General features: G+C 49.0%; 2 protein-coding genes across 2 annotated transcripts; one reads left to right on the forward strand and one right to left on the reverse strand.

Moving 5' to 3' along the window:
• Window positions 1-2876: 2876 nt before the first annotated feature.
• On the forward strand, window positions 2877-3655 carry N7489_004649 (uncharacterized protein; the record flags this gene model as incomplete). The annotated part of the gene is made up of 2 exons (XM_056710401.1): window positions 2877-3216; window positions 3237-3655. The coding sequence occupies 2 exons, from the start codon at window positions 2877-2879 to the stop codon at window positions 3653-3655; spliced, it is 759 nt and encodes a 252-aa protein (XP_056568822.1).
• A 7134-nt stretch (window positions 3656-10789) lies between these two features.
• Window positions 10790-11091, reverse strand: N7489_004650 (uncharacterized protein; the record flags this gene model as incomplete). Its single annotated transcript, XM_056710402.1, has 2 exons — window positions 10790-10923; window positions 10974-11091. 2 exons carry the CDS (start codon window positions 11089-11091, stop codon window positions 10790-10792), a joined length of 252 nt encoding a protein of 83 aa, XP_056568823.1.
• Between the last annotated feature and the right edge of the window lie 2686 nt (window positions 11092-13777).

Here is a 13777-nt window from a genome sequence, read left to right on the forward strand (position 1 = left end):
TTAATGGTTGGCCGTTAAAGAGTAGGGCCCAATATGCACAGCATGACTCGCGCAATGTGACGATAATTAAACTTGGAAAATCACATTCTTTTTGCAACCATGGATGAGCACGGCGATATGTCTATTCAGGAAGGAGTCGATCTTCGTGTCGCAGCGGGGGTCAAGCGCGGTGCATATTATCTGCATCTCCTCTCTTAGTGTATTCCGTATATTGGATTGTCGAGATAAAGAAGCGATATGGAAATGAAAAATGCAAGACACTGAGTACTGCGTATTGTAAAATAAAACATACTATAATACCACTATAATCTCACGTGATTGAAACGGGCTGCGGCTACGCGACTGACGAACGCCAGAAGGATCCTGATTGGACTTAGGACTTGGTGGAGAGCGGCAGACAAAGAAAACGGAGTGGAGAGGGGGGGAAAGGCTGGTTTTAGCCCCGGGGGAGCCATGTTGATCCGATCTGCACGGAATTCGGAGGCTCCAAGGACTAGGATTGCCTGTGAGAGGCTTGCCAAGGGGGTCTCGGAAACAACGGGCCATACAGAAGTGGGGCGCATGGTGCCCTAATTAAGTATGGATTTGGCGCTTGCGCAAGTTGACTGCGCCGCAGAGATACGATCACAACGTTTCTGCCTTTTTTTTTTCCCTTCATTTTTCCTTTAGCCCTGGTCCTTTTCCTGTTTCTGGACATTTTTGAGAGAGATTGCATGGGTCAATGTCTCCGAGTGATTTAGAACAGGTTTCTATACATGATACCCTGGGAATACTACGTCTACCTGCATATACCTGCCTATATTTTATATTGTATAACCCCTTTTTTTAATCAAATTGAATGGTCCAAACGGTCAAACCTTGAAGAAAATCCAAGAAAACCGTTGGCGGCTGCAGATGACTGACGATCGGCCTGGTCAAGGCGTAGATCGAGGGGAAAATGGCGCAGAGGAAAATTATTATCGCGAGTAACATCACAGTAAACGGGATCCGTAAAGTGGACATGTATCACTTCGATATTTTAATGCAAGTTGACTGCGCGGGAAATCCGCTGTGCCGGCTGCTGCCGAGTTGAAGTTGGATTTTCCCCCAATTCCCCCCGCGTCCGGTGTTTGGGACGAAAAAATCAACCATGGTTCGCTGTATCTCGGGTATTTGAGAGCTGTAGGTATACATAGTACGGAGTACATGTATAGATTATCGGCAGCTCCGAAAAAGGCCCTGAAGAGGATAGAGGAGACCTGTGTGCCACGGTCTTCAAGGATCTCTCTTACCTCATAATGCTTGGAGATGTGTTGGCAATGTCAAATTGAGCTTGCATTAGCTCCTCACGCTCATTCGTCCTGACATCCCAGGACCATGGCGTACGTCGCAACATATGACTTTTGCGTCTACCAATAGATGCCGCGCGTTTGTGTTGGTTTTCTCGTTTTTTTCCTTAATTTCTGCACTTCCCTTCCCACATCCATGACCTCGAAAAAGAAAAAGAAAATCACACCTGACTGTATCTATTAGTCCGTTACCTATCCACTTCTTACATGAACGGTTAGCGTTGGACAGCGTTGGATAGCGTTGGACAGCGTTGGACAGCGCAAATGAAACACTAAAATAGAAAATGCACGCGAGTTCTTCGATTCTTCATCTCTTTATTAATTACTTAGTTTTGTTATATTAACTCATAGGTGTCTCAAGCCTATCACCTAATCGCTCATGCAATAACAGTAAAGAAATGTACAGAAACAAGAAATCAATCCCCTTTGATCCTTTAGAAAGTCGTTCATTCATCTGTTACATCCCGAATCTTCTCGGATAACTACTTTGATATTCTCCAAACTCGGGATTTGTCATTCATAAAACTTCGCCTTGGCGCTAAAATTGCAAAAGGTTAAAGGTAAATTGTAATTTTGGTTACCGCGTGGCCCCCGTTTTTTTCGTACCTGCATATATGTACAATACCAAAAGAAAAAGGAAAAAGAAAAAAGAAAGATTCGATCGGATTGTGTCATATGAAGCTACAAGCCAACAAGCCAACGGTATAGACAAAGCCAAACTTTCCCATAAACATTCGAAAAGGTGAAGGAACGGAGTAGGCCGAAGCTATTGCCACATCTTCAAAAGATATCAAATTAATTGAAAAATAATAATAAAAAAACAGTATGGTCTCTCCACTACACCGAACACGGAGCAACTGTCCGGTTCACCGGTCTATTAATTCCTTTTTTTATATAAAATCTTTCCAATTTAATTAATTTAATTTTTTTTTCTTTTTTTGAATAGAAATATGTCTTTCTGGGGGTGGGACCGAACCTCTAGAAAAAAAGGGCCCCTGTTAGCCCAACGAGCTTGTGTATCCGCGGTACACAGCTATACAGGGTCGTCGGGGGTGCACCGGACGCCGCAAAAGTGCGGCATTCTGCCAGCCATAGAACCCTAGCTCCGGACAAACCGATTTCAGGGTGATAGGCTGTCAAGAAGAAAAGAGAACTCTTCGCAGGACCCCCGACGTCTCCGCGTTCAGTTACGTTGCCGTGGAGAATCCACATCTAGGGGGACCAAAAGGAACACCAGACCCAGGCAGTCGGTCCAGTGCATCCAACAGCGCTTTAGTCTCTGACTTTTTTTTTCGAATTTCTGCTCTTTCCCTCATCTAAGACCGAATGGTGCTCCAGCTTTTCTTTTTCCTTAGAGATCTATAAACCTTGCTTACCCCAAGGACATATTATACTTCATCTTCTGTACTTCACATCGTCCATGGGCTCTCTGATATAAACCTCTCTATACTCCCCACTTCTACTATCAGACCTGGTCTGAGCATTCTGGAAAGCTTGGTCCTCTATAAAATCCCCAAAGTCAATTTCTTATACGTACTGGCATCCAAAATGGCAACCCACACAGAATCATACGCAACACTCCCATCAGCACGACAAAGCAAAATGAAAATCGACGCCTTATTGAACCCAGGCGACGGAGACATCTCTCCACGCTCCCAGCACGCCTCAATCTCATTCAACCGTCACAGCTACCACCACCCCTCACCAAGCTTCCCCCCAAGCCCAAACTACTGGTACAACCGCAGCTACCACGACACCAGCCAAGCACTATCCACCACCACAGCAACAACCCAAAGTAGCACCAACCACGTAACGGGCCCATCCCAAATTTCTTCAGCTACCGGCCCTCCGACAACCGCGCCAGCACAAGCAGAACCCAAAGCTCGCTGTCCACCCCTTCCTCGCCAGACCCTTACCATCCGCGCGAGCGCTACTCAAGCGTCTCAATCTCCTCCTCCACTAACGGCGACAGTCGCCGTCCCCCGCGGCCAAAGTACGAAGAAGAGGAAATGTACTTCATCTGGTACCACCGCGTTGATCTGTGTCAGGAGTGGAAGGAGGTCCGCGAGGCTTTCAATCGCCAGTTCCCTAATCGCCGGAGACGCGGTTTCCAGGGTATCCAGTGCAAGTTTTACCGCTTCATTAAGGAGAAGAAGTGCCCGACTCTGCGGGAGCAGAGGCGTATGCGGGATGGAGAGTTCTTGAGGGAGGGTGCTTCTGCTTCGATGGAGGATCATGGCGGTGCGCCGAAGTTTGGTGTTCGGGAATATACTAATGTTTGGTATCCTTGGATGAGGAAGGATGGGGATGTTGCGTTGCGACGGTGATTCTTTTTCTTTTCTTTTGTTTGGCGAGGTCACTTGTCTGTCTTCCCGTTTTGCGTGGGTCGGTCTTCGTCTTTATTAAGATACGTCTTTTCAGCGTGGGAGGTCTGTTGTCTTTTGGATGTTCTCTCTTTACTCCCCCCTTCCCCAATCTTCCACCGGGATCCTGTCTTTTCGTTCTACACCTTCTCTTCCTACTTCCAAGCTTGTTTCTTGGTCTATAATATCTACAATATGTCGTATGGAGCAATCCATACCGTGAGAGTCGAACCCATTCGGATTTAGATCTAGATATTACATTAAAGAGTCGATGTCGAATCCGATTAAAATCATTTCTTTCCACATTTATCCGGTATGACGAATCACACATGAATCTCTGCATGTCCGTTACCCTCTCTGCATCTTTGTTGAACACACAAATTCCCCTTGCTTTTGTCCTTCCTGACCTACATTCCAAGTCCCGACGCACATGGTCATTCCTCGCCCCATATATTCGGCACGGAGGTTCCGGCCTCAACCAACCCAGTCCAGGAAGGATAGCCGGAAACCCGTTGGATTTTGACCCGTTTCGGGCATACAAGCATATGTCTCGTACATGTATATGCAGCACTGTCAATCCACAACCATTGTGTTCCCACATGGATACGTAGATGAACGACAACTTATCCACTGCCCGGTCAATCCTTCAGATCCGTCGATCATGGGTCTTAACTTTCACGCCAAGATGAACGCTATATCTCGTATTTCTGTTGAGTTCGTATAAGACCTCGGATCTAGGAGCTATCTAGTGAACCATTTAGTGCGGTTTTGACATTTCCGCGGCTTCGTCAGGGCCTTTTCTTATTGTTCTTGCGACCTCCCCTTGTCCCCCCTGTTGTGATATGAAGCTGGTGCAGATCAGGAACCAAGCCGCACTGTCGGAATTAGCTCCAAAGTGTCTATACAGACGACCAAGTTGATTGGAAATCAACTTGGCTAATTGTTGTATATATAGGCTCATGTATCCCTCTGAAATAATAAGTTAATTCATACCTCTGAACTACAACAGGTTATGAGCCCGGGAGCAAACACTCGGGTGCCGTTTCTACTCATCTGAGAATCTTCTTGACCATCTTGATTATATATCTACCCCGCTTTCATTATCCTCACTATGTCTGCTCTGGTCCATGACTCGCCCGACCGAGCGGTCACGGCCATTGAGCCTCTGACAGGTAGCGACAATTTCGCAACCTGGAAGCGTCTCATGACCTCCTATCTCAAAGCAAGGCAGGTCTGGGATGTGGTGTCGGGCGACCTTCAGCGTCCCGATTGTCTATTCAAGTACGCCAAACCCATTACGGCGGATATCCACCCCTTGGTGGAGCCCCACCTCAACGGGGCGGTGAGGCAGCGAGCCATTGAAGCGCGCCTCGAAGTGGAGGTCCAGGCGTTCGAGCGCCACCGTGAATGGTCGCGTCGCGAAGCCGAGGCCTACCATACTATTTTCCGGTACCTGTCCCCCCACATTAGCATTCATGTCGCGGGACTCGAGACGTCCCGTGACCTCTGGAATGAACTCGAAGAACGATACCGGCGGATGGAACTCGCCACGTTCTGCGAGCTGTTCGCCCAGCTTCGCGAAACCACTGGCGAGCGCTGCGGCAGTGCGCGCGAATTCGTTGACCGTGTACGGTTGCTGGTACATCGATTGAATGCCATCGCGCCCGGGTCGATCGGCGATCGAGCACACATCGCGATCCTGCTCACGCAGATCGGACCAGAATATGTCCTGATTGTAGATGCCATTCAGAATGACAAGGATCCAGTGAATCCGACCACGATCGGAAACCGTCTGTCTAATGCCGAACAGACGGTCCGGAGAAAAGAGTCTCCAACGCCCTTGCAGGCAGCATCTGGCCCGTCCATCAATACGGTGCAGCAGACTGCCAAGAAATGCAACTATTGCAAGAAGCGCGGCCATGTGGTCGCGCAGTGCTGGAAGAAACAGCGAGAAGCACAGCCGTCCAGGGACCATGCCCTGAAGGCTGAACGGAGTGTTTCCGGCTCACCAAGAAATAATTTGCAAAATATACCATCAAGCCAGGTGGGAGATCGGCAGGGCCCGCCGACTTCCAAGAGACCGAGGATCAATATCGTGAGGGCGAGGGTGACGACCCTTTTATACCCACGCACCGCAACCCCGGTGGATTCTGGACTCGGCCGCCACCAGCCACATCTGCTGGGACCGGAGCTGCTTCAGCAGTCTGCGGCCCCACCGCGAGATGCTGGACACGGCGGGCGATCCAGTGGAAGCCGAAGGGATTGGTACGGTGAAGCTCACGCTCCGGGGGAAGTTCAACCAACCCCTGGTGTTAAAGAATGTATACTTCGCGCCACGCGTCGGGATGAACCTGATCAGCGTGCCGAAGCTGTTGCGAGACCGCTACTCGGTGGTGGCGCACCCACAGAATGTCTTCGTGCAACGCCGAGGACGGACCGTGGGGACCGCCTACCATGCGGAGGAGGATCTACTGATCCTGCGGTGCCATGTGAGCAGAAGATCTCGAGAGCGAGTCCAACTGGCGAGGGCGCCGGCGACCCACGGCCATGTAGATTCCCTGGAACCGCAGGCGGTGGCCATGGACGTCGACGACCCTCAGGAGTCAAGTGACGCAGAATGCGCAACGTCAACCTCTGAACTCGGTGGTGAAGCTGTGATACTCGAAGAAGATGCGTGCAAAGGAGTGGACCAGGCCTCCGAAGCGTTGTGGCACGCTCGGATGGGACATCTGAACCGGGGAGACTTGAGGGTGGTCCTCCGGCAGACCGGCACTCCGTACCGACCGCTAACGCAGGCGCAGCTGCTGGCAACGCCGCAGTGCCCAGCGTGTATGTCGGGTAAGCAGCATCAGAAGAGAAACTCCCGTGCAAGACGGCCACGTCTGCATTCAACAAGGATTTTCGAAATGATCCATTCGGACATCATGGAGATGCCGATTGCCAAAGATGGCTCCAGTACGTGATCACCTTTACTGACGATTATTCTCGTGGCTCGTGGGCATATGCCATGAGATGGAAGCATGAAGCGCTCCAGAAGTTCCGACAATTTGAGGCCTGGGTGCACCGTCAGTTCGGCGCCCACATCAAAAGGTTCCTCACCGACAACGGGAGAGAATACTTGCCGATCGGAACATACCTCGAGACCCAGGGAGTCGAGTTTGTCACCTCGCCGCCATACTGCAAAGGGCAGAATGGACTGGCGGAACGCACGAATCGCACTATCCGGGAGCGGATCAACACGCTCTTGTCTGATGCGAACCTTCCTCCTTCCTGGTGGACCGAGCTTGTGGATACGGTGGTCTATCTGAAGCTGCGCGCGCCAGCATCAATTTTGCGGAAGAAGACGCCGTTTGAAATTTTACACGGGAAGCCGCCTCAGCTGTCGCATCTACGACGCATTGGCTCCCGTGCCTGGGTATTGATCCCGAAAGAGCATCGAGCAAAACTCGGACCGAGATCATCCGAGTGTCGACTGCTAGGCTATTGTGAACCGAACCAGTACAAGCTCTATGAGATACATTCTGGAAAGACCGTCTTTTCCCGTGATGTCGAGTTCGATGAGAGGACCCCGGTGGCGCCACTCATCGAGGGGGAAACAGGCAACGACCTCCCGGACAACGCTCCTCCGTCACCTGTCTTTCCGTCAATGCCAAGTTCAGCCAGAGGGCTGCTAACACCACCGGCATCGCCAGTACCTCCGGCGAGTGAGCGAGAGAAAACACCACCTGGGCGTGAAGAGGAGACACTTCCAGTAGTGAATCCAAGCCAACAAGGAAACGACTTGACATCGGATCTTGGGTATTCGATCTATGGTCGCAGACGAAGGCCGTCGCGGCGACTCCTGGAGTCACTAGGCAAGGTGTACTTGGCAGGCACATTGAATACCGCACCGGCCAGACAAGTCGACCCGGCGACCTTCCACGAGGCCGTGTCAGGCCCAACCCAGCTGGAATGGTGGGCCGCCATCCAGAAAGAATATGCGTCGCTTCTCGAACACGGAACATGGGAAAAGGTCCGGCGAGAGGACGTCCCAGCCGGAGATCATGTGATTGGCTGTAAATGGGTCTTCAGGACCAAAGCCAACGGAACGCGCAAGGCGCGATTGGTCATCAAAGGTTACCGGCAGAAACATGGCATCGACTATCACGAAACGTTTGCTGCTGTGTCGCGAATGGACTCCGTCCGCTGCATTGTAGCCAGCGCCGTGTTGCGCGGATGGAAACTCCATCAATTCGATGCGGTCACCGCATTTCTCCATGGGGACGTCGATTCGTCTATTTATATGGAGTTGCCCGAAGGCTTCGAAGAGCCAGGGTACGTATGCCGGCTGCGCCGCTCACTGTACGGGCTGAAGCAGGCTCCGCGGATTTGGTACCAATGCGTCCACCGCGTCCTGGCTTCTCATGGCTTCACCATGGCCCAGTCGGACAACTGTGTGTTCTACAAACCGGATTGCGCCATTTGCGTGTATGTCGATGACTTTCTCGTTGCTGCGGCAAACACCCACGAAATCGAACAAGTGCAACGAGTCCTGCAAGCAGAGTTCCGACTGAATGATCTGGGCACCCCGCGTTCGTTCCTCGGGGTCCAGTTCGACTATCACGTCGATGGGTCCGTGTCCATTCACCAACACCAGTACATCCAGAAGGTGCTCTCCGACTTTGGCATGGAGTGTTGTCAACCGAAGTCTACGCCGATGAATCCCAAGCACATCCTGAATCATCGTCCAGACGAGGAACCTCCGGACGAGGAAGCAAAAGCTCGTTATGCGACTGCCATTGGTTCGTTGATGTATCTGATGGTTGGCACGCGACCGGATATTGCGTTTGCGCTGGGCATGTTGAGTCGCTTCACGGCTCAGCCGCAATCGCACCACCAAGTCGCTCTGCAGCGATTGCTTCGCTACATCAAAGCCACGCAATCTCATCGCATTACCTACCGCAGTGGGCAGCTGATCGGGTATACAGACGCCGACTTTGGTGGCTCCGTCGTCACTGACGGTGCATACTCGACGTCTGGCTATGTATTCCAACTTGCAGGTGCGCCAGTTTCCTGGTCATCCAAAAGACAGGGGGAAGTGGCCACGTCTACGACACACGCCGAATACATCGGACAGTACAATGCTATTCTGCATCTGCAGTGGCTCCGCACCTTCCTAGCAGAAACGCAAATGTATCGGTCCCCGGTCACCAACATCATGGCTGACAACCAGTCCGCTATTGCCCTCTCGCGCAATCCCGAGTTCCACAAACGGACCAAACATTTCAACGTGAAATTTCATTATCAGCGAGCAGTGCTGAATGCTGGCGAGATTGGTCTTCAATATGTTCCTACTGGGGAACAGGCCGCTGACGGTCTCACCAAGCCGTTGGGACCTACGGCTTTTGCCAAGTTCTGTAGTCTTCTAGGAATCGAAGCCTTGGAGACTCGGAGGCAACGAATGTGACAGCGCAGGCGCTCTTTCCACTTTATTTTCCCACGAAGGTTTTTTGAGCGGTTTTACCGAGGCTTGCCTGCACAGCGTTAATCCAGTATCGCCTTGCCAGCAAAGCGATCCTGAGGGGGAATGTTGTGATATGAAGCTGGTGCAGATCAGGAACCAAGCCGCACTGTCGGAATTAGCTCCGAAGTGTCTATACAGACGACCAAGTTGATTTCCAATCAACTTGGCTAATTGTTGTATATATAGGCTCATGTATCCCTCTGAAATAATAAGTTAATTCATACCTCTGAACTACAACAACATTTGATAGCAATAACGACTGGACGGAGCCGCCGGATTTGTTAAATGAGTTTTCACTTTATGAAACGAATGGACTTTGGACAGATTCAGTTTTCGAAATCTTCATTTATGCGGACAATGGGTTCACCTGACGTCTAAACTTCTGCTGTTTGGAAGGCCATTCTCTCCTTTTTAGGGCTCGTCGCTGTACATTAATCTAGGCCCGCAAACCCGGACTACTGAAAGAAATAGTGGAATTAATAAAATCCCAGTTTTCGCTATTATTTGCCTGCTGCGAGGTATTGCTTCAGTAATAAATAATGTGACGAGTGTACCTCCAGGCAAGGGCAAGGAAGCAAGGAGTAACCAAAATCAGTTTTTCCTACGTTGAGAAGTTTTCGGACGACAAATCACTTCCTTTTGCCAAGAATAGGCTTCTGGTTAGAACTAAATACAGTTTGGTCTCTGTTGAGACATTTTTTATTAGAATTTCAAAGATGGAAAGGTGGGTGTTGAGCTTCGTTTCGAGCAAGTGAGTGTCACGGTGACACCAATATTATCCGACAGCGCTAGTTGTCGGAATACAGATGGATTACCGATTCCAATACCATTAAATCATGTGATTTTAGTCTATGCATTTTGCTTATTAATTGTGTCCGACCAGATCGTCAAAAACGGACCATTGTTGTTCTTAGTTAAGAGAATTTTACCATCGTGAATTTACCAATACGTTCGCTATACACCTGATGTCTGTCACTAGTTATAAATCCATTCGTTGCGTGTGTGTACACATAGATAATTTATCGTTTGCCCGCTAGCGTGTATATTACTATATTAATTTGGGGGCGGCTTTTTTTGTTTTTTTGTTTTTTTCCCCCTCCGCTCCGTAGATCAATCGTGTTCAAAAAACAATAATGGGTGGTAGGTCATATTCCTGCGTGTCTAAAATGATGCCTTGGGGACGGAGTAAAGTATACTTTTTGTGGGAAGCTCGAATCCCAAATCTGACCCGCTTGAAGCGGAGTACACTCATCGTAACCAATGTAGCTTTTGATCACGAACTAACCACCCCGCCTAGCAATAAGGGCAGCTTATAGAGAGCGTCTTAAAAACGTTTTCCTGCTTTGACCACTAAAGAAACAACCAATTCTACAGACAGACTGTAGGCCAGAGTTTAAGTCACAATATACGGAATGATTGCTCAAAATAATCGTTAATTTGCGAAGTAATATAGTTAGATGTCGCTTGTGACACGGTGCAAAAGCCTTGTTGGGGTTACCTGAAGGATCAGGCCACCAGAATATATCATTTACATCCTGGTCTTTCTTGGAAGCAGAAGGCGTTTTGATACGTTGCCTGCCGTACACTATCATCGCTCAGGAAGTTGGAGCGGATTCATTCGAGCCGGGTTTGATGGGGCCTTGAATCTCTTCATCGTATTGGGGATCTAGGGTGCCGTGCTGATTGGCAAATGCCCTGTCCTTTCTGTCGGACACTTTGTCATCCTGAACTAACATCTACTGTCAGCCAGATGGAAGCAGGAAAAAAGGTAATACCTACTGATTTCCTCACGGGTATCATTCGAGCCGGGTTTGATTGGGCCTTGAATCTCTTCATCGTATTGGGGGTCCAGGGTGCCGCGTTGACTGGCGAATCCCCTATCCTTTCTGTCGGCCATGTTTGGCGAAGTCAATAATAATAGAAGTGGATCGGATTGTGTTGAGAAAGAGCGAACGAAATGTTTCGAACGCTTGTTTTGGCTCTACTTATACTCTTTTTCATGTTGAAATCATTGGACGTCATCATGATGTGTTGGTGACACAGCGAAAACATATTGAAAAAAGCTCGCCTCACAGTGTGTGGGCATAGTTATCTAGATCACTGGACTTAGTAATTGCGGGGATATATGTCGCACCATGCTGGTAGGAGTGATATTGTTTTTGTTCTCCTTTCCCAAATTATCGCAAGCTGCCGAAGGATGGCTCGCATCAAGGCTCGGTGCAACCACTAAACGCATGGTCAAAATTACTCGGCTGAAATATCTTACACGGTCGTTGTATTGGAACCTGGTGAATACGGCGACTAATATCACAGGTGGCGGACGGGATGACAATATTGGAACAAATTTCAGTCGCCGCATTTATTTTTCAGTTTATCTCTTTCCTATACCTAATTGAGAAGAGAAATGCACTTCTACCTGTAACTTATTCCCCCACTACCGCATTAACATCCATTCCGTTCATACAAAACCTGTAATAAAAGCAGTTCTGGCAATGCCTTGTTTTCGTCGGCCTGTCGACTATTAGCAGAGCACAGTCAACGAAGTGTTTCTGAGCATACGTCCCCAACTTCAAATTTGAAGAATTACCGGATGAAGTATTAGAGCTGTTTCTGCCGGATGCAATTGACTTAGTCGTTTGTAAGCGCCTCAGAGTCACGCAAAAGACGTTGAAGATGACCAAAACAGCCGTCAGCGCCAATATCCGACACTCTCTGAACGAGCAAGTTTCAGATTGAAGGCGTACGATTGTTGCTTTAGCCACACCAAGCTATGGAAAGAAACCAGTCAGCGGGGGTTTACACTGAGCGGGCGATGGAAATTGCATGGTCAAGCAAAGCTAGTGGGCATTACAGAAATTTGATTTCAAGTGTATCGGCTTTCGTAAAACCAGAATGCTTATTCAAAAGCTACACCTCAAGTTCCTGTTATCGCGGCCACTGCCAAGTAGAAAAGGAATGAACTTACCATACAACTCGTTTCGCTTACAACCCACAGATATATTGGTACTGTTTTCTTTCTCTCTGATATCCCAGTAAAACCACTCGATATGTTTTTGGCCATTGCAGATGTTGACGGGCTGCTCTCGTGGCCTTATAATGTCTCGGAGAAGTCTAGGAGCTTGTAGGCACGCGAAAATAATACGAGGACTTAGCCTTCTTGCCACTTTATCTGCTGCAATTGAAATTACGGCGTGGGTCAACGATGACGATGAGCCTTTGATCTCCGGAAACCTAGTTCTACGTCCATTGGGTGTCCTTGAGAGTCTGCTCAGAATCTGCTGCGACTAATGACTTAGTGTAGGTCCATGGTGGGATGGCACACCGGCTAGACCAATGCCCTTGCTTAAGAACTATGAGCCGTACGGGCCCGTCACGAATATCAAAGGACAGAGCAATGGACCAACCAGTCACTTCAAGTCAATGTAGCCAGCGAAATCCTTTATTGTCGAAGCTACGACATCTGACGATTCGGTTGTGTTGGGGGAGGCCGCACCAAGATCAGCTACCACCCATTTCTTGGTCTTAGCTGAAACTTGCTAAAGCCCTACCGGCGGAACAGAACAGTCTCAAAGCCTCGATCTCTCTCTACTAGCAGCAGCTGATAGTGACTTCCGCTAAAATGCCATGAAACTACTCGGAGCTATCTACAGGAGAAAGACTCATTGGCGTCCGCGATTCCATACGCTTGCTATTTAACTATGCTCCACTCATCTTGGCCCTATCAGATCAGCTTGAGTACTGACTGAGGACTGTATAAAATTGCGCGCCGGAAAATACTTAAGACTTTCAAATAAGGATGGCACATCGGCCGGTTCGTACTAAACCACGACCTGACCCAATCATATTGAGTGCGCTTTTTCTCTTCACGGCTACACCGCAATAAAGGAAACAAGCAAATTTTAGACACATATCACCATGACGGAATATTTGAAGCTATTAAGCTTTTCAAAAGTAAGCCAGATTTTCGCAGACGGGGGCGACCATAACATGTGTCCACAGGTTATAAGTATAGACAGTCCCACGTGGGATCACGTGGGTTGTGCGCACAGACTAAAAGAAGACGCTTGGATCCGCCATGGAAACCTTGAGATTAGGATAATTATTAATATTTCTGTAGAAAAGTTGCGTTGATTGAGTAGGATTGGTTAAACTGCATCACCTTCTCCACCTAGACCCAAGGTCCGTGCATTTTCCTAATACGCTCGGGCCGCAATTAGTTCAGCCTGGTTGCAAGGACAAACGGTGTGAGTACCTCAGCTCCATTTCGAGGCCTCGGGCCTGACCGGGCAAAACTGGAAACAGATCATACATAGCCCGCAATTCGTACCGAAGAGGGAAGCGCTCGGCGGCAATCTGACTAGGCAGACAAGTCGAGATAGGAGTGAGCTACCACCATCAGACCTAGAGATCGTACTGTGAGACCGAATAACAAGGGAAAGCACCCGGAAACGGAGAATCAAAAGAGTGTGTATTTATCAATGTGTGTCCACAGTAGTTGTTACTCGGGTGAAACTAAGAGATAAGCGAGGATTGTTGTGTGCTGAATCCACGACTGGGAAATGACCTTTCTCCAGTAGGTCGTC

The sequence above is a fragment of the Penicillium chrysogenum genome (genome assembly GCF_028827035.1).
Source record: "Penicillium chrysogenum strain IBT 35668 chromosome Unknown utg000002l_segment0_segment0, whole genome shotgun sequence".
NCBI lineage: Eukaryota > Fungi > Ascomycota > Eurotiomycetes > Eurotiales > Aspergillaceae > Penicillium > Penicillium chrysogenum.